General features: G+C 39.3%; 2 protein-coding genes and 1 long non-coding RNA gene across 3 annotated transcripts in view; 1 reads left to right on the forward strand and 2 right to left on the reverse strand.

Moving 5' to 3' along the window:
• LOC147334363 (low affinity immunoglobulin gamma Fc region receptor III-like) overlaps window positions 1–22,345 on the reverse strand; it is a 529,842-nt gene that overhangs the window by 311,717 nt on the left and 195,780 nt on the right. The gene's annotated exons all lie outside the window — the stretch shown is intronic.
• LOC147334378 (uncharacterized) lies at window positions 759–15,788 on the forward strand. Its single transcript, XR_015126079.1, has 2 exons — window positions 759–1,021; window positions 14,631–15,788. It is a non-coding gene; the product is annotated as an uncharacterized LOC147334378 (long non-coding RNA).
• Window positions 16,653–17,558, reverse strand: LOC147334379 (uncharacterized). Its single transcript, XM_086287755.1, has one exon. It carries the CDS (start codon window positions 17,556–17,558, stop codon window positions 16,653–16,655), a length of 906 nt encoding a protein of 301 aa, XP_086143881.1.

Here is a 22,345-nt window from a genome sequence, read left to right on the forward strand (position 1 = left end):
GCCTTAAACCTTCATCTGATAACACCTGCTGTCATGTGGGCAAGAGGGACACAGACAGAACAACACATCCTTTAGATGACAATAACTTTAAAAACACCTCCATTACTAACAACACACACATACGGAAACCTTTCTTGCATAAACACCAGAAACAAAGAGAAGCTGTATGTGATGAAGAACAAATTTAAACTTCCCTTCATTAAGACATAACAGAATTTATTTAATCGCATAATGGGTCTGCCCTCTGCCCTCCTTCTAGTATGACAGGCCTTGAAAACCTCGACTGGCTCCTTTAGATCAGGAGGAGTAGTGGCTCTTCTCTGAGCATCCCCTAATTGTCCAAAGGCCTGATGTCAACACATGTGAATGAAAATAATTTTGTAAATTTGTGTGCCTTAATATTGTGTTTGGGACAAGGTGGAGCTCTAATATGATTTCCGATCAGGTTTTGACAGCAGAAGTTCGAATATATTTGAAGTTCCCACTGCTGAGCGAATTGTCCTCTTTGTGTTTTACTGTAACATTTGGAATGGGAGTGTAACAAACTGAATTTATTTACTTTTCTTTTATTTCAAGTTTAAATATGGCAATTTATCTTTCCACTTACATAATGAACACTTTTGTTGAAAGCACTGTAGTCAGCGCACATGTGGAAATACACACTGCAAATACCTAAAAACAAGTTAGTCTGCTCTCTAAAATGACACTCCCACATGTTTATGTACCAGAGCATCATTTGCCCTTTGGGGTGTCATTTGAAGACTGACACGGAATACAGACTGAGAGAGCAGCTCATGAAAAAAAACACACCCGATGTCACGCTGACTAGTGTTTGATCTAGTCAGGTTTAATTCTGTCCTTCCTAGGGGAAAAAAAAAACATTGTCGTTTTGAAATTTAGCACAGTTTTAAGGTGCATCAAGTTAGCTTTAGATGACGAGAAGTGGATGAAATGCCTCCTGGGCCATGGGCGTCTCTCTGTTGGATTTTACTCTCTGTCTGCCTCCTGTTTGCCTCTACAGGTGAGACTGATCTTGCTTTAAGTTCAACAGGATTCACAACACAACCCTAGGAGCATCAGTTTTCTGTCTGATGCTTCCTGCTACTCCTGTTTCATTCATACTGTTTTATTTAAATCATTTTCTAACTCCGTGACTCTGTAGAGATTGAGGCTACGTCCACATGTACCCGGGTATTTTTGAAAACGCAGATATTTCTATGCGTTTGCACCTTTCCTCCTCTGTGAGATGTTCTCAATCATTGCCAGGTCTTTATCACTTGAGTTCTGTCTTGCTGGGGTCGCAGACTTCTGCAAAAAGTCTCATCGAGCTCTGGGTTGGTTTAGGTGGATTTGGAGGTATACTGCAACTGATGCTGTAGATGCAGTGGCAGCAACAGTTGCAGTAGACACACTGGCACCTTCATTAATATCACACTCAACTGACTGTTTTATATTCCTATTGCACTGATGGGTGGACAGTTCTCAGGTGCCTGTGCAGGTTGTTTGTGGAGCCGGCTCTGTATGATATCTTTTTCTTACAGACTTTACACTCTGTCTTTGTTTTCAGTAAAATTGAAATTGCTCCAGATTTTGCTTCTTTTCTTGGTGTCACTCATTTTTATTACCATGCCTTTCTAATGTGTTGATGTTGTGTCTTGTTGCCCCTGGCTCTCTTTCTCTCTTTCACACTCTGTTCCTATGCTACTGCGAGTGTAACCACCACCCCTCCCCCCTCTGCTCAGCGCAAACACAAGGCTCAAGTGCGGTGTGAAGTGAAAATAGTGAGACAGAGCGGGTGAGAGAAAGGGGAAAAGAAACACAGCTCGTTATTCGTTACTTCGTGTGGTGGCTATTGCGGAGCTTCCACAGATTCAGTAACATTAGCAAGTGGTGGAGGCCAGCAGGTGGATGAGGGAAATGGTGAGGCGGCCTGAGGCGGCCGCTGTCCAAGTGTCAGGTGAACTGAATTCCAGGTAAGAAGTTATGACCTGCAGTCTATCTGGGTCAGTTCAGGTATAGTTTATTTTAGTTATGCTGACTTTTTTGTAGCATAACTACGAAAAAGTCAGTACTATTTGTTTTGTGGAAATATGGACTTTATTTTTTTCCTTTCTAATCGTAGGTGGCACAGTGCACTTGAGGCAAGTAAGCAAGCTAGAAGACTGGCACTCTTGCTGGGTATCCAGTTACGGAAGCAACACATTAACAAGAGAATTCTGAGTAAAACCAAAGTTACCTTCCTGAGTAACTAGTTACTCTGAAAGTAATGACTAACTTGAAGTAACTGAGTTACTTTTGATAGAAGTAACTAGTAATGTAACTAAGTTACTAATTTATTTATTTATTTATTTTTCTTTTTTTTTTTCCCGCCTGTCCCATTTGGTTCTTTAGCCATCAGAATTGTTGTCTGAAGACCAACAAGGATACCCAATGGATTTACTTTGCCAAATGGATCATCGTGGCATTGCCGTATTGGTCCATTTGGTCGATCTTTGTTTTTATTATTTATTATATTTTATTTTCAGATGTTACAGATGGGACAGACATGAGTGAGGGATAGGAAAGGGAGAAAGAAAGAGGAAAGAAAGGAAAAACAGAAGGGGAGAGGGACAGTGAGAAAGGGGGGGAGAAAAAAAAATAAAAATCTCCTGGATCACCTGTTGAGAGAAGAATAGAAAACAAGCAAAAAAAAGACAAAAAAAAAACAAAGCAACATACTAAACACAACACCATCGCATTAATCTAGCTAAGTGTAAACAGCAGTAAATACTAAATATCCAATGTTGTTGTGCAGCACGCAGGACAGATGTGCTTCGAAGTAGCAGCTGTGGAGATTAATTTGTTATCATATGTTACCTTATATATGAGATCAAAGTAGTTGCATTATAATATGGTATGTAGTTTTAGTTTGCATTAGACCTCTGACTTAGAAGAGTGTGAAAATCATTAGATCTGTTGGATTGACCTGTATTATGTTGAATGTCTTACATTGTTTCAAAGGAGTTGTTAGGATAATGGATGTTATTTTAATCTCACTGATATCATTTACATGCACTGTTGTAAGTTCATTATTACTACATTAGTCTGCATCAGTTTATCAGCAATATATCATTGTATCATTCATCATATCATTCTTAGTAAATCGGCTACAAGGTAATTCTCTACCAGCAATAGCTGTAGCTCCAGGCGGACCCAGTAAGTCAGATAAGGACACTCAAACTTTCTTTGGCCTAAACCCACAATTACACAGAGTACACACATTTAAGTCCACACTACACGCACTTACATAGTCATGTAGGACACGCACACACTTATGGAGAACTGTGGGGTCGGCTCAGGACATGCTCTCTGTTTGACATACACACTCACAATAGACACGAATAGATATACACACCACACACACTGGTTTTCTCTGAGTGCTGGGCTGAGTGGAAACATCTGGAGGCCTTATAAGGAGAACTTGTGGAGTGAGGGGAACTTCCTGAGTTCTGAGAACTGACTGATACTTATCATGTGACTTGACGTCATCATTGTAATAAAAGCCTTGTGAGATGCTTGTTCGGGGGAGATCGGCTCTAAAAGGCTTGTGATGCTCATCTTCCCCATATGTACATATGTATAATAAAAATCACTATTCTGACATCTACTGAGACCATGCAGTCGTTTGTCTTCTCCTCAAAACTCGAATCATGACACAGCCAAGAAAGGTGTAATTTGGGTCTACGAGCAGTGAACACCCCTGTGCATACCTGTGTGGATCAGCGCGCTTGTATTCCAAAGGTTTCTCCATGTAACGATCTGCTAGGGAGTGTGGGGGGGCCACAGCCCCGTCCTCCAGGGTGTGAAGCAGGTATGGAGGAGATCAAAACTCCAGACATCCGGAGGCCCCCAGAACACAAGAGACCATGGAAGACAAACAGAGGGGCAGCCGCGCCACTGTTCCACTAAGTTACTAATTTAAAGTAACTTACCCAACACTGGTCACTTCAAAGATACGGCTCTAAGAGCAGTTTCGTTCACGACCGACACATCACTACATGGGGCACACTCACCCTTGACCCACCTGCTTTCCAAGGTAGGTGATGGTTGCATGGTGCATGTGGCGCACGACCGACTGTAAGCAGCAACATGTATTTATTCCGAGATGCCATGCCTATATCATGTGCTAAGCTTAGCACCTGATCACGATGATGGGATGGTACCACCGCCTGCATGACGTTCAATGTTCCACTAATCTGAGGACCACCACCTCGTGAGCAGGCCATCCTGCAGTAAAAAACGGGGAATGGTTGCGCTTTGCCCAGAAGCGATAGTGGCGGCAAAACAGGAACTCAAAGACTTGCCATTTCTCTGAGTGCTTACCAAAGCTTCTTTACTCACATCTCCAATTCCAGCATTAATTTTACCACACTTCGTTCCATTTTCATACTGTCTCTCTCTTACAGCTTAGAGCTCCACATTATTGGTGGGATAAGTTTATCAGGATGGCTTCAAAATCTGCAACCACAAGTGTTTAGATTTCCATCGGATCTCAAGAGGAACAAACGAATAACTCAGACTTACAAATGGACTGCAAGTCAGAAAACTAGGGAATGTGACGACCTCCCTGACTAAGGCCCATAAACGTCGTGTTCACATCATACACACATTTATATTTCTACTCTCCCTGGATGTTTTCCACTCTGTGCTGCTATTGTAAGTCTTCTTGGTCCTTGTGGGGCGATCGTGGCTCAAGAGTTGGGAGTTCACCTTGTAATCGGAAGGTTGCCAGTTCGAGCCTCGGCTTGGACAGTCTTGGTCGTTGTGTCCTTGGGCACTTCACCCGTTGCCTACTGGTGGTGGTCAGAGGGCCCGGTGGCACCAGTGTCTGGCAGCCTCGCCTCTGTCAGTGCGCCCCAGGGTGGCTGTGGCTACAATGTAGCTTGCCAGCAAAGTAGTAGTAGTAAAGCACTCTACAAATACAGACTATTTACCAGACCATTTGTACTCAATGCATTTGGTTCAGACGTTAATAATATTAACTCATACATCCAGGTAAAGCTATTGATCCAAGATTGAGTAAGGAATAACACACACTAGATCTGTCTTATTTAGAATATGAAAATATGAAACGTATTTCAAGTTTTTGACAAATACTCGCGGATGGCCTAGGTCTACGAGGGGAGGAATATGAGCTGGAAAGATGCCACAGAAGTACGAGACCACGCCTGGGACCTGGTCAGCCACCTCGAATCGTGCTGGTGAGATTTCTCCGTTACACTGCACGACAAAAAGTTATCATGACCGCTAAACAGAAGAAAGGAATACTGTGGGAGAACTGTCGTTTGTCATTTTATGAAGATATGACCGCGGAGCGAGCGGCGCAGAGGAAGCTTTTCTCCCCAGTAATGAAGAAGCTATGGCAGCATCAGATAAAGCACACTCTGGCACATCCAGCAAAACTTCGATTAACATGGAAAGGCCAGCAGAAGAGCTTTGACAGCGTTGAGGAGGCAGAGAAATTCGTGCGTGAGAACTTTCAGGAAGTGGTGGAGTAAGGGGTTAATAAGCTAAATTACGTGCATGGGAGCGCATCGTTAATAATTTCATAAGATGGGGGCGGGCTCCCTGGGGTGTCGACAGGACAGAAGGAGGACAGCAGTTCACTGTCCACGGGACCATCACGGACCAGAGACAGTTTTGCCCACGGGGCTTTTGCGCTGTCATGTTCCTTTTTTGGACGGCGCTATTTCTTTTTTTATGTTCGTTGTTTTTTTATTTTTTATTTTTTTGGTAGAGATTCTATAGGTGAGGTACTGTTCTTGTTTAAACTTATGTTCTAGTTCAAGCAGGGTTATCAGCACAGGTTAAATGGTTATGGGTTGGAAGATATAAGGCTTATAGATACCTTAACATGGCATAGTCATGGGGAATGTGGACGTTAATATTGTGTCATGGAATATAAATGGCTGTGGCACACCAGTCAAAAGAAAAAAAGTGCTTAGCTACCTCAAGTCTCATAATGCTGATATTGCATACATCCAGGAGACGCATTTTGCGAATGAAAATGAAGCATTGAAATTAAAAAGGGATTGGGTTGGGAAAGTATTTCATAACTCAAGATCAAGCAAGAGTCGTGGTGTCATGATACTCATTAATAAAAGACTAAACTTTGTATTATTGAAGGAAAGCCGGGATGAAGACGGGCGAGTGTTGGTTCTGCAGGCTCTCATTAATGGAGTTCAGGTTGTTCTGTGCAATATTTACGCCCCAAATAGGGATGAACCTAATTTTATGGATGAGGTTAACAAGATGCTAGGGAACATGAAGGGCCAAATCTTGTTAGGTGGAGACTTTAATAATGTGATGGATGAATATATTGATAGAAGTGCCATTAATGCAACTTCAAGTACTAGAACTGGGACAGTGATAGATGCTTTAAAAGAAGATCTCAGTGTGGTAGATATTTGGAGGCTTGTTCACCCTATGGAAAGAGAATACACCTTCATAAAATTTATAACAAAAAAGCAGAGTATGCCCTCTTTCGTCTTAAAACTAATTTCTATGAGAATGGTGAAAAGACAGGCAGGCTATTAGCCAGACAACTTAAGCAAATGGACAATCAGAATGTTATTACGGCAGTTAAAAAGGATGATAAATTAGTTACATCTTCTTCAGAGATTAACACAATTTTTAAAATATTTTATCAAGATTTATACACGTCCGATAACAAAGTAAGTATGGATCTGCTGAGTACATACTTTGATAAAATGAAAATACCAAAAATCTCACAAGAGGGTAGGAACAAATTGGAAACTCCACTAACTGAGGTAGAAGTAAAAGAAGCTATCCGTGCAATGAAAGCTGGGAAGTCACCAGGAATAGATGGATTCCCAGCAGAATTTTACCATAAATTTATAGATTTGCTGTCCTTTTCTAACTGAAGTATTACATGAAGCCTTTGAATTTGGACGACTCCCTGCAAGTTTTAATCAGGCAGTAATATCACTAATTCCAAAAGGCGACAAGGATTTAACTGATCCAGGTAATTACAGACCAATAAGTTTAATCAATGTGGATTGCAAAATTCTATCCAAAGTTTTAGCAACAAGGTTGGAGGTTGTAATACCACAAATTATTCATCAAGATCAAGTAGGGTTTATCAAGAATAGATCTGCTTCTGATAATATGAGGAGATTACTACACCTGCTGTGGCTGAATAGAAATAACACAAATCCTGTATTGGCTATATCTTTAGATGCACAGAAAGCTTTTGATAGGGTGGAGTGGAACTTTCTGTTCACAGCCCTGGAAAAGTTTGGAATAGGTGACAATTTTTGCAGATGGATTAGAACCATGTATTCTGGTCCAGAAGCAGCTGTATTTACAAATGGGGTACTTTCTCCTTTTTTTAGTATTTCCAGATCAACACGTCAAGGATGCAATTTAAGCCCATTTAAGCCCATTGCTATTTATAATATTTTTAGAGCCATTAGCTATTCAAATCAGAGAAAATGCTCCTCCGCATCCAAAATGCCGAAAAAGATAAAAAGATTGCATACCTGGAAAGTAAGGTCGCTGACCTGGAACAATACTCCAGGATAAACGACGTCATCATCACTGGGCTCCATATTAAACCCCGGTCATACGCTCAGGCGGTGACCGCTGACAGCAACGAGGAACCTGGAGAGCTTGACATTAGCTCCACGGAACAACAGGTGGCTGCTTTCCTGCGGTCCAAAGGGATTGCCCTGGACTGTAACTCTGTCGAAGCATGCCACCCTCTTCCCAGGAGGAACGGCAACATACCGGCTATTATATTAAGGTTTGTAAATCGAAAGCACAAGATTACGCTGCTGAAACAAGGAAGAAAATTAAAAGGATCTAATGTCTTTATCAATGAACATCTAACCAAACACAACGCTGAAATAGCCAAAAAAGCGCGACACCTTAAGAAGCTGGGAAAAATCCAAGGCACTTGGACGACGAACTGCAAAATATTCATTAAACTAAACGGATCACCAGAGGAAGCCAAAGTTCTGACCATTAAAAATATGGCGGATCTCGAAAAATATCAGTGAGCAACACGATCTGGACGGCAAACAAGGTAACAGACAACCACACACTCACTTATGACACACACTGGAAGGAAGAACTCAGATACATCTGGAAGAATCAGCTGCATCAGTCAGACAGTTGCAGAATATGATCAATTGGAACTGAAAACATTTAACTATATGGATCACAATACACACGACTTGGAATATGAAATAGATCCAGACAACAACTTTTTCTCATCTAACAATAACAATTGCTGCTACTATACAAATAAAGACTACAATCAGAGGATTAAAACTGAGAATAAATTATCAATTATCCACTTTAACTGTAGAAGTCTCTATGCTAATTTTAGTCATATCAAAGAATATCTTAACCAGTTTTCACATCCATTTAGTGTCATTGCCTTATCAGAAACTTGGATCAATATGGAAAAAGGAACAGACTTTGAACTGGAGGGTTATGAATTCACATTTATAACTAGGCGAAACAAAGGAGGAGGAGGAGTGGCCTTGTATGTGGACAAATCCTTGAAATTTAATGTGGTGGAAAAGATGACGATGGTGATTGATAATGTACTAGAATGTATTACAGTTGAAATTTGTAAAGAAAAAAGTAAAAATGTAATCATTAGCTGTATATACAGAGCTCCAGGTAGTAGTATTGAGACATTTAAAGACTGGCTAGAAGAAACATTTATTGAAATAGCTCGCAAAAAAGTTTTCATTTGTGGAGACTTCAATATTGATTTGCTAAACCCAAATAAACATAAAACCACTGAGGAATTTATAAACACAATGCACTGTATGAATCTATTCCCTAAAATTACTAGACCTACCAGGATTACATCACATTGTGCAACTCTCATAGACAACATTTTTGCAAATGACATTGAAAATAAGACTGTAAGTGGACTCCTGATTAACGACATAAGTGACCATCTTCCAATTTTTACAATCTATGATAGGAATTACAAGATCAATAAAATGGACAGTAAAAAAGAGTACAGACGAGTAAGAACAGAAGAAAGAATGAATGCATTTAAAAAAGATTTATTGAAGGAAAACTGGGGTGAAGTATATCAGGAACAGGACGTTAATAGTGCTTATAATAAATTCCTTAGAATATTTACATTACTGTACAATACCAACTGTCCAATAAAGCAATATAGTAGGAAACAGAAATATATGGACTGTCCATGGATAACAAAAGGTCTGCAAAATGCATGTATAAAGAAAAATGCTCTATACAGAGAGTTCTTAAGAACGAGAACTAAAGATGCTGAAATCAGATACAAAAGATATAAAAATAGGTTAACTAATATACTTAGATTTAGTAAAAAGGAATACTATAAGAAGCAATTAGATATAAATAGAAATAATAATAAAAGATTATGGGAAATCCTGAACAGTGTTATAAAATGTGGGACTGGACAAAAGAACTATCCCAAGTATTTCATTTGTAATGACCATGAAGAATACAATATGGATGTTGTGGCAAATAGTCTCAATGAATTCTTTGTAACTGCTGGACCAAATTTAGCAAGAACAATCACTCATCCTGGGAAAGCACAGGAAAAACCCGATACACTGATTGACAGAAATCCATATTCTATGTTTCTCACAGCCGTTGATGAAAATGAAGTTCTTGAAATTGTCAAAAAATGTAAAAATCACAAATCTTTGGATTGTAATGATATTGATATGATAGTGGTTAAAAGAGTCATTGAGGCTATTATAAAACCATTTACATACATCTGTAATTTATCATTTCAAACTGGTCGATTTCCAGACAGAATGAAAATAGCAAAAGTTATACCTCTATACAAATCTGGAAACAAACACCATTTCACAAACTACAGGCCTGTCTCTTTACTACCTCAATTCTCAAAAGTTCTTGAAAAACTGTTTAAAAACAGACTGGAAAAATTTATAGATAAACATAAACTACTCACTGAGAGTCAGTACGGATTCAGATCAAGCAGATCAACATCATCGGCACTATTAGATTCAATAGAATACATCACAAATTCCATAGACAAAAAGCAATATGTGGCTGGGTTATTCATAGACTTGACAAAGGCATTTGACACTATAGATCATGATATATTAATAAGAAAACTGGAACTTTATGGTGTCAGAGGGGTAGTTTTAGATTGGGTCCGGAGTTATTTAAGTGACAGAAAGCAGTTTGTGAAAATAAATGGTGGTTGCTCCTTATGTATGGACATTGCTTGTGGTGTACCCCAAGGGTCAGTTTTGGGTCCAAAATTCTTCAACTTGTACATTAACGACATCTGTAAAGTGTCCAAAGTATTAAAAATGGTTCTCTTTGCTGACGATACAAACATTTTTTGCTCTGGTGATGATCTGCAGAATTTATTGGAGGATATGACTAATGAAATAAGTAAAGTGAAGTTCTGGCTTGATAAAAACAAATTATCATTAAATTTGAATAAATCTAAACTTATGTTATTTGGAAATAGTAGTTTAAATACAAATGCAAAGATTCAAATAAATGGTGTTGATATTGAAAGAGTCAGTGAAAATAAATTTCTGGGGGTAATAATAGATGAAAAACTTAACTGGAGAGCTCACGTAAGATATATTCATTCCAAAGTATCACGAAGCATTGCAGTACTAAACAAGGCAAAACAGGTATTCGACAGAACATCACTTCATATTCTCTACTGTTCACTGGTTTCACCATACTTAAGCTATTGTGCAGAGGTCTGGGGCAATAACTATAAAACCACATTACATTCACTTTTTACTCTTCAAAAGAAAGCAATTCGAATCATCCACAATGCAGGTTATAGGGAACATACAAACTCACTATTTTTGCAGTCTGAAATATTGAAAATTGACGATATAGTGAAATTCCAAACAGCACAAATTCTATTCAAAGCAAAAAATAAAGAACTGCCAGGTAATATTCAGAGTATGTTTTTTTTGAAAGAAGGAAGTTATAATTTAAGGGGTTTTTGTAACTTCAAAACAATGAAGGTACGTACTACAAGAAAAGGCTTTTGTGTTTCTGTTCAAGGAGTGAAACTATGGAACAAACTGAATATGGAATTAAAGCAATGTCCAAACATAAAACTGTTCAAAAAGAGTTATAAAAATATGATCTTCTCGATCTATAAAGAAAAGGAAAATATTTAAATTAAGTGAATGTCTCTATTTAAAAACAAACAAACAAAAAATTCATGATGTGATATTATAGTATATAGTATATCAGAAATCTGTTCACTATTTTTATTACAAATTATATCAGTAAGGAAGCTGACTAAATATTCACTGATAATTTATGGGACAGGGGTGGGATTAAATAAGTGTATACTTCTTCCCACTCCCTTTCAACATGTAAATTAATCAGAATTTTTTTTGTATGTAATTTGTATAGTATATTTTTTTTCTCTCATTTCTTTTCTAAATGTACTTGTATATTGTTCACATGTTGAAATAAATTACCAATCAATCAAAATGCAGAGATTAAAGGTGTATTTGGGGGAGGCAGAGAACACAAATTATTCCTGTATGCAGATGATGTGCTGATATTAAACCAAGACCCAACTAATTCTATCACAAAACTATTAGAGGTGATTGATACATACTCAATGTTTTCGGGGTACAAAATTAATTGGCATAAATCAGAGGCGATGCCAGTTTCCCAGGCTTGCAGTCATAACTTAATATGGGGCTTTAACTTTAAGTGGGTGGACAAGGGAATGAAATATCTTGGAATTGAATTGGACCCCAATATTGAGGATATTATGGCTAACAGTATGGGAAAATTATTAAATAAGATCAATAAAAACTTGGGTAAATGGAGTAAACTAAATTTGACATTGTGGGGAAAAGTAAACACAGTTAAAATGGTTGTGGCACCGCTCATCAACTATTATACAGGAATGCTGCCTATGTGTATCCCGCGACGGATGTTGCAAAGCTACAATAATATGATAAAAGATTTTCTTTGTGTAAGGACAAGAAAGACATTGTGGACAAAACAAGACACCCCCCATAATCTTTAGTGACAATATTGTAGTTAGTTAAATGGTCTGATTGTTCACATCTGTATTTTCTTTGATTGTGGTAAAATAATGTGTGCCCCAGTCTCCAAAAATGACATAGTGCAGGAAGCGTAGTTATTCCTCCGTTACACCACAAGAGGGAGTATCCCCTAAAATGAGCAGCTCTAGCGGGAGTAAAGAAGCCAGCCACTACCCATAAGGCAGTGCGCCTATAAGCGTTATGTGAGACTGCAAAAGTGTGTAACGCTGTGCTATGTCCATGTATATATTTGCAGGTAAGCAGATACAAGATGGTAAATAACTTAAAATGTGTCTACAGATGAGTCCACGGGGTTGCAGAGAATGTGGGAAAGTTGGCCGTTAATCCCCACTATGTGTCATTAGTGTATAAGTTATTGGTAGCGATGTGAATTAGCTGTGATGCTAACGATTAGCAGCTAGATCTGATTCATTAGTTTGTGTGGAAACCTCGTGGCACTTTTGTGGATTTATACCTGTACCGGGCTGTAATCACAGCAGATGTAGACTGGTGGATCACAGTACCTTGTGTTTATGTTTATTTCATTGTTCCACTGTAAGAAATATTAGTGATTTGAGTTTAAATACTACCCATAAGGCAGTGCGCCTATAAGCGTTATGTGAGACTGCAAAAGTGTGTAACGCTGTGCTATGTCCATGTATATATTTGCAGATGCAGTAAAGGCGAACTCACAAAGCCACACTGGTTTCAATTCATTTTAATTCAAGTGTGCAACATTTGGAAGGGTGGTAAACCCCGTATTAACATAAATCGACTGTCCCAATCTAAGAAAGAAGGGGGACTAGCCCTGCCCAATATAGAGTATTATAGTATCTCTTTTGAAATGGCTAGATTAGGCAAACATTGGGCAGGGAAAAATAATATAGACTGGATTTTAATAGAACAAGAGCTTGCATCTCCATTCACACCAATTGATATTTTATCACAAAAAGTGAATAATCACGGTAAGACGCAAAACCCTATTTTGAAATTTTCGAAAATGGTATGGTTGGAGGTGCATAAGAAATATAAACTTGTGCCATATGTACAGAAGTATGCCCCCTTGTGGTATAATCCTAAAATTAAAATTGGTAAGCAGACTGTTTACTGGACACAATGGCTGAGAAGAGGTATCAGAACTGTTAGTGACCTATTTGAAGGGGGTGTTTTCATGTCGTATGAGGATATTAAAAAAAAGTTTTGTTTAGAGGGTAACAGTCATTTCTGGAAGTATTTGCAAATAAGAAACTGTTTAAAAGGAGGAGTTACAATAACATGTGAAAGTAACTCGATAGAGAATTTCATGCTACTACCCCCATTTCTGTGCACAGCTGCGAAATGGTATAATATTTGCCCATGGATTAAAAACAATATAAATAAGAGCCTGAAAAAAGTATGGGAAAGGGATCTAGGGCATACAATGGATGAAGATACATGGGATTCTATATTGTCGAACAATGGATTATACATTAGGGAAGCCAGGGGAAAATTTATTCAATACAAAATTCTTAACAGATACTATTATACTCCTTCAAGGCTGTATAGAATGGGGATTGGTAGAGATGACTTGTGTTGGAAATGCCAAAAAGTCAAAGGTAGTCTGATACATGCCCTCTGGGAATGCCCGCTGGTTTTTCCAGTTTGGAACACTGTACTGAATTATTTGCAGGGGTGGGCACTTTGTAACCTACCCAGATCACCTAAATTATGTTTACTAGGAGACAAAGGAGAGGTGCCGCAATTAAGTAAACACCAGTTTAGAGTGTTAAGTACTGCATTGGTAACATGTGCCCGTGTCATTTTGGAACACTGGAAGGACTCTCATATTCCAATGCTTAAAATGTGGAAAGACAGAATGATTGGGAATGTTGCATGCGAAAAGATGCTGGGAAAAATACATCATGTGACAGAAGCTGCGCTGGAACAGTGGGACAATTTTTGCACCTACATGTCTACCTGACTTGGACATTTGAGTTTAATACAACATATGTTAAAACCTCACTTGTTTTGTTTTGTTTCGTTGTGTTTTTTTTTTATTTATTTATTTATTTTAGTTATTTATTTTGTTTGTTTGTTTTTGTTTGTTTGCTTCTTGCTTTTGGTTGTTGCATCTCTGTATTTGCTGTTATAAAATGCAAAATCTAATAAATACTTGAATTATAAAAAAAAAAGTTTTTGACAAATATACGCATCCATTGATCAGTGAAGTGTCCATATTTGCTATTACTAACACACAGTTATCCTATAGAGTTTGAGTCAGTCCAAACTTAAAGTAATTATTTTTGTGGTCAATTGCAAGAAAACTGTAACTTTTGTTAGAGCTACTTCCATTAGCTTTAATAGCTTTGATAAATTGGATTTCCATCCTGAAATGCATGCCAAATAATTTACATTTCAATTCAAAAAGATGAAATTAGGTTTCTTTAGTTCAGCTCATCTATCTCATCTAAATAATTTCCCCCAGGGATCAATAAAGTATTCTGATTCTGATTCCCTGTTTGCTCCTCACTGTGTACAAACACTTTTCTCCTTTTTCAGATGGGAAAATCATCAAAGCTGAGCCTGGACAGAACGTCACTCTGCCATGTCGAACTCCACATCTCAGCGTTCCCATCAGAGCTGTGGTGGAGTGGTTTAGACTTGACCTGCAGGAAGGACATGTCCTCATGTACCGGGATGAGCAGTTTATTTCAATGAACCAGCTTCCATCGTTTGTGAACCGGGTGGATCTGCAGGACAGACAGATGAAGGACGGAGACGTGTCTTTGATTCTGAAGGACGTGACAAGTGACGACACTGGAACATTTCAGTGTTACGTGGTCCAGAGAGGAACAAATGGCAGGAAAAGCACTGTTGATCATATCAGCACCGTCTACCTGAGAGTTGTAGGGAGCAGCGATGGACATCCAACAATGAAATGTAGACGTTTAACACAAATACAATTGAATTTTTTAGCGTTTTTCTCTTTTTTACTTAGAAGTATTGTTAAGGAGATTTAAAAACAAAGTTAATTTTCATTGTCTTCTTCATTATTACGTTGCTGTTAAAAGGTAATAATGCCAATGAAGTCCGTATAGTGCAGCCAGTCCCTTAAACACTGCTGCAATCCACTTTCACCAAAATAAGTTTTCTCCTATCACTTTTGATCTTTGATTATTTGCTTGCTGAGGTTAATTCGTGATTAACAGCTTTGATTCTGCTGTTTGGAAACGTGTGCTCCAGTTTAGTTTATTTCCAGCAGTAATAAATTTGTTAAATGTTGGGTCTGTGTTTCCACATGCCCCGCTAGTTTAGAGACTTATTCCTCATGACGAACACAAGACATAGCAGAACATCTTCAACCGGTTATTAACTCGCTAACGAGGGAGAGCTTTGGTCTGAATCAGGCGGTGGAGCATAATGCTCATCACTCTCTAGCCCAAATCCTTCAAAGAGCAGCTGTCCTCGTAGCCTTTTTATTGACATGACATTTACAGTACACATGACAACACAACACAAGCACCTCCCATCGTAAACCCCCCCCCTTGGTTCTAAGACAAGGCACTATATGTGTGTGTGTGTGTGTGTGACAAATAACTTTGTTTGCAAAACTTGTGCATAGGATTTTAAAATTGACAATTTATACTTGTATTTAAAGTTATGAAATATGATTCATTAAACATGTTTGTGGTTGTTACAGTAAAAAATATAACTTTTTTCTACTCTGATTTTATGGTTTTTTTCTGATTTTAGATCTATTGTGTTAATACAATACATGTACAAATGAAAACAAGGCAAAGTAAATAGTTTTTAAAGGTAAAATGTGGAGGGACAATCAAAAGTAGTTAAAAATGGCCAATGGCTATGCAATATATTCAGTTTTAGCATTTATATTCACTGTTGTCTGTAACTATGCTCAAAGTGTTAATGCTATCTTATTTTAACAAAGCACTTGGGGTGGCAAAGGATCGTTTTATTTTATGACCCCATGCCACCCTTCTAGATCCGCCCCTGAGTACATGGCATGATCAGAAGCTCCTACACATAAAGAGTTAAAGTAGTAAAAACTCTGATTTTGTTAATACTGAGATATGTTTAAGGAGGAGTGTAAAGTCAAACCATGAGTCTGATTTACAGCAAGACTGTCTGATGCTTCCCGCTGCACCAAAGGGCAGTTCATTTAAGAGATAAGATAAGATAAGACTTTATTGATCCCACAACGGGGAAATTTTTGCGTCACCTCAGCTCAGGTACAGATATATGAAGGAAATACAAAAATACAACTAAGTACAATCAATGAAAAAAGTAAGATAATGCACTATATACAATGGTAGCATACACAGTATGTGATTATGGATATAGTTGGAAATATGGAAGACATAAACTATATAGCTTGGAAGGTCATGGAAGGTCCATTATGCATGAAGTGGTCCATTTGCATTTATTTATTCCATTAAACACTTCTGTGAAAATCAACTAGGTGTTTGTTAAAATAAAAATTAGAAACTTTTGAATCAGTTTTCTCATAAATGTACTAAATAACCATACACAAAGAACTTTGACATTTTGGTAACCTTATTATCAGAGATGGGCAGGCGGAGCTGCCGAGGCCAAGGCCGGACCAGACGAGGCGGAAGTAGACGCTGCGGGCGGTGCGGATGTAGAGGTTGCAGGTGGAGCCGGTGGTGGTTGAATGGCCGCGCCAGAACCGTCAGCAGACACTGGAATGTGCTGGCTGGGTCCTCCTGGACCCCCAGCCGGCGAGGCAAGAGGCTGCACGGGCCCCTCGGACCCTCCAGCGGAGTCAGGAAGCTTAACGGGCCCCTCGGACCCTCCAGCGGAGACAGGAGGCTGAACGGGCCCCTCGGACCCTCCAGCGGAGACAGGAAGCTGAACGGGCCCCTCGGACCCTCCAGCGGAGACAGGAGGCTGAACGGGCCCCTCGGACCCTCCAGCAGAACCAGGTTGCAGAACAGATGAAGTGGGTGTGATGTCAGAATGTCCAGAGTCAGAATGCTCAACAGTTCTGTAGTGGCGGCGGCCAGAACGCCGTTTCCTTCGGGATGAGGAAACAGGAACCGGTGGAGAAAAAGAGACCTCCTCCTCATCCTCTGACCACATAGCTGCCAGGAAAAAGGCAGGTGAATGAGGACCCAGCTGGTGTGGGGAGGGAGAGGAAGTCCGTGGCAATGTTGAGACAGAAGGAGAGTGTGTGTTGTCCTGGGGTAACGATGGGGAAGATGTAGAGAATGAGAGAGCAAGCTCACCAGCCTTGACTTGCTCTCTCCAGGCAGTAATGGTGTCGTCCAACTTAGTGTTCTTAGCAAACTGAGACAGCTGAGGGTTATGGCGAATGATGGCATCCACTGCATTCAGCCCGACTGCCATAGTCCGTAAATCCCGTGACTGGGCAATGCGGTCGAGCAGACTCACCATCCGCTTTATCTCGCCGTTGAACTCCGAGGAAAAAGAGTCTGCAGGGTCCATGTTCAGGTCGCGATCTTCTGTTGTGTGACGGCTGTGTGCGGACAGGAATAGGACCCAAGGTGCAGACTCCAGAGACAAACTTAAACCAAAACAGCTTTAATGCTGAACTCAAACATAACATAACTGGAAAAAATCAAAATAAACTTACACCGGTGGACTGACAAAACACACAGCAAAATAAACGGTAGATCACGACACGGACACAGAGAAACACAGGGCTTAAATACACAGAGGGAGCAATCAGGGAAAGGGTAACAGGAGGGAAACACAGCTGTAGAATTGGGCTGAAAGATCTATCGCTTTATCACCGCTTCAGGTTGTAAATCGTGTTTTTAAAAAGTAACTAAGTAACTAAGTAATTAATTACTTTTGAAAATAAGTAATCAGTAAAGTAATGGGATTACTTTTTTGGGGAAGTAATCAGTAATTAGTTACTGATTACTTTTTTCAAGTAACTTGACCAACACTGCTTATTATGCAGTTCCAAAAGGTTCATTCTCCTCATCTGGACGTAGTGTTGTCAGTGGGAGAAACGTTTCGTCACTCATCCAACTGACGTCTTCAGTCTGCCATCTGCCATTAACTTAACTTAACTGTCGATTTTACAAAACTCAATATTTTCTGTGTCAAAATCTCAAAATATTGCATGAAATCATTAAAAAAGGGATTTTAAATAGAGAAATGTTGGACTTGTAAAACGTATAATAATACTTATGTACTCAGTACTTGGTTTGGCCCCCCTTTGCATGAATTACTGCCTCAATGTGCTGTGGCATGGATGCTATCAGCCTGTGGCACTGCTAAGGTGTTATGGAAAACCTCCGAATCTCCGAATCTGAAAACCCACACAGCTGAAAATCATAAATTTGCTCACATAGCGGGCCAACAGATCATATTTAAGGTGTTGAATTCAGTCTGATAGAAACAGCCTCAGGTCCATCTGAGTTTTAGAGGCAAACATTTTTTCAGGCTCTTTTTTACCTCTTAAAAGCTTTTTTTTTAATAACCTCTGTCACGGCGGGGTGCGCCGATGTATGTGGAAACAGGACCCAAAAGCAGATGATGACGAGGAATTGTAATGATTAACAGAAAAGTGAACCTTTATTGCGATGACGGCAGGAAATGAACCAAGAGACCAAAACAAACAGGCAAAACACTAAGAAACAAAACACTAAAGGTACTAAGACCAAAAACTATAACTATAACTGTGGAGGAAAATAACGGGCAAGGACTAAGACTATAACTGGAACTCTGGTGAGATAAACAGACGAAAACTAGAACTATGACTGCGGTGATGTAAACAGACGAACCGACAATGGCATGAAGAAAACAAAAGGCTTAAATACAGACATGAGGTAATCAGGGGAAGTGGGGACACATGGGGGAACAGCTGACTAACATGAACCTAATGACAGGAGCAGTGAAGCTAAATACAAAGAACCAAGAACACACGACTCCTTCCAAAATAAAACAGGAAGCATAATGAAACGCAGACATGACAACCAGAACTTGACAACGTAAGACACAGACATGAAACACATGAAGAGCAGGGGAGACTTAACATGGGTTGGAAACATGAGGGGGAATTAATAAGAACTAAAATCACCTAGACATGGTAACAAATGAACTTAGAAAACCTGAAGGGCTTAACATAAACTATAAACATCAAAATGAACTCAAACTCAAAACACTGGGTCATAAGACCCAGGACCGTGACAACCTCAAAGGTCAGCCATCTGTTACCATCTAAATTTACCATCTAAACAGTTTTATTACTTTGTGACTTATTAGTTCATTTGTAATTGTAGGTTTTCTCTTTGTGGCACAAAGAGACTAAATCTATTCAAGGTTCAATTAAGTATTGATAATATAAAAATATGCATTGTGTCCTGTTACAGTTACTTAGTTATTTTTAAGAAAATGTTCTGTTGACCTGGTTTTCTATTTAAATGTTTTCTGGTGTTATTTTCTGATTACATTAGTTATTATTATGCACTCTCCTAATAAATCCCTGGAGCCTTATGGGGTGGGTGGAAATAGAGAGAAGGTGGGTCACATGAATGAGACTTTGAAAGGCAAAAAGACAGAAGAGCACTGAGATGAGGCCTAACGCGTCTCAGAAAGCAAGAAAATCATAGAATCAGACTGATGAAATTAGTTTATGAATTTGGAAGTGATGCAGGCAGATGAGTTAATACAGATCTATCTTACTGAACTCATGCATGAGCTTCATTGTAATGCACCATTGTCTCCATTTTACGAGTCATTAAAAAAAGTTGATCATTATGTAAATGTATGCATGCTGCATGTCACATATACACATTTATAAACATTTCAAGTGCAGCAGTAAAATGTAAAGTACAGTTTTATTATTTTGGATTTATTATGCATATGTTTTTTGTGCATCGTTGTGTGCTGTATGTTAGTGGAACTGCAATGTTTATTCATTTTAAGAATTTTGATTATATCATTTATCAGATATATCTTTTAGTATTGAGATGTATGCACAGGAAGATAATCTGCATTATGTAAATGTATCAATTCAACGTCATCTATACCAATGTTTCCCAACCACTGTGCTGCAGCACATAGGTGTGTCGTGAAAAATGATCATGTGTGCAGGATCTGGTTCCACCTGATTAGTACTCTGAGGTTACATTCACACTGCAGGTGAAAGCGCATCAATTCCGACTCTTCTGGCCCAATGCGACCCATCATTGTGTGACAGTATGAACAGCACAAATCCAATATTTTCAAATCCGATCTGGGTCACTTTCGTATGTGGTACTGAATCCGATACATATCCAATGTTTTAGAAAGCGACTGCTGTTTGAACGGTCATGTCACATTAAATCTGTCTTTTGTGTCACCGACACAAGACAGACGCCAATTATCAGCGCCGGAGAAGACATCGCAAACGCTTCCTGGCCATCCAGTGTTAGTGAAACTGTTTGGAAGACAGCATGAACATTTTATTTGTACAATGGCTGGCTGTTTATAAAGAGAAACACTTGGTTAGCATTTTTGTGCCAGTAATTCCCACTGCTGCTTTTACTGAAGTGAACTGGTTGCACTAAAGTGTATTAGGTTAGGAATAGGTACTTTTAGAACGCACCCTGGGTCTCTGTTTCTGTGTTTGTCATGTTTTCTGCCTTATTTTGATAGTCCTTCTCCATCTGCATTGTGTTCTGATCAGGCTCAGTCCAAAGAAGTTTTCATGATGATTTTAAGATCCTTTTTCAAGGGGAGGGAACTCCCCTTCCTGGAAAGGAAGCTGTCAGAGTGGCTCACACCACACTACAGTGGCTTCTTAGCAGTACAAAGCAGTAGAGTACAAAGTTGCAGTACAAAGCGAGTTAATCCGGGTCACCCTGTGCGTGGTGCTGGATGGTGCTAACGCGTTAACGAGCTAACTGCGTTAATGCTTTGAGGACGATCCGTGATAACTAGCTAAGTGCTGTCAGCGTTAATCTAGTTAAAATGACATTAACACCATAACTGCATTAACGCCTCAAATATCCATTAGTGAGTTATCGCGGGGCTGCACAGCCCCACTCACGGGGCGATCCGCGATAACTCGCTAACGGAGATTTGAGGCGTTAACGTCAGCATTACTATCTATCTATGTATCTATCTATGTATCTATGTATCTATCTATCTATCTATCTATCTATCTATCTATCTATCTATCTATGTATGTATGTATGTATGTATGTATGTATGTATGCATCTATCTATCTATCTATCTATCTATCTATCTATCTATCTATCTATCTATCTATCTATCTATCTATCTATCTATCTATGTATGTATGTATGTATGTATGTATGTATGCATCTATCTATCTATCTATCTATCTATCTATCTATCTATCTATCTATCTATCTATCTATCTATCTATCCATTTTCAACCGCTTATCCGAGGCCGGGTCGCGGGGGCAGCAGCCTAAGCAAAGAGACCCAGACCTCCCTCTCCCCAGCCACCTCCTCCAGCTTATCCGGGGGAATACCAAGGCGTTCCCAGGCCAGCCGAGAGATATAATCTCTCCAGCGTGTCCTGGGTCTGCCCCGGGGCCTCCTCCCGGTGGGACATGCCTGGAACACCTCACCCAGGAGGCGCCCAGGGGGCATCCTTGTCAGATGCCCGAACCACCTCAGCTGACTCCTTTCGATGTGGAGCAGCAGCGGCTCTACTCTGAGCCCCTCCCGGATGGCCGAACTTCTCACCCTATCTCTAAGGGAGAGGCCAGCCACCCTTCGGAGGAAGCTCATTTCCGCCGCTTGTATCCGCGATCTATCTATCTATCTATCTATCTATCTATCTATCTATCTATCTATCTATCTATCTATCTATCTATCTATCTATCTATCTATATTTATATATATACACTATGTACACACACACACACACACACACACACAACCATGCATGTGATTAGGTTCCACTGACAGTTTAGGAATGCTTTAAACTGGATTTGAGTTTATTTGTATTTATAAGAGGGCTACACTGTTGTGTATGGTCAATTGATGCCCTCAGCATAAAAGATTTCAAAGATTTTTTTTATTAGCTGCAATGTGATGTAGCATCCTAAGACAAATAACACATGGGATTTTAATTTCTAAGTTGTTCTCACACTTTCATACTCAAAAGTTAGATCAGCGCATGGAAAAAGCTCACTGCTACATTTAATCACCTGTTCAAATCCACCATGACAGAATGACTTGAACTTAATTCCCACATTTGGCACACATCAGGAAATAATCATGCTTCATCACTGCTGGAATT

The sequence above is a fragment of the Aulonocara sp. 'chitande type north' Nkhata Bay genome, linkage group LG3 (assembly GCF_057382095.1).
Source record: "Aulonocara sp. 'chitande type north' Nkhata Bay isolate Kocher_YH1m ecotype deep benthic linkage group LG3, A_spYH_male_GT1.1, whole genome shotgun sequence".
In the NCBI taxonomy this organism is placed as follows: Eukaryota; Metazoa; Chordata; class Actinopteri; order Cichliformes; family Cichlidae; genus Aulonocara; species Aulonocara sp. 'chitande type north' Nkhata Bay.

Bases quoted from the DNA above. Each gene is read 5' to 3' on its own strand.
- LOC147334379 (XM_086287755.1), bottom strand. From the start codon at position 17,558: ATGGACCCTGCAGACTCTTTTTCCTCGGAGTTCAACGGCGAGATAAAG.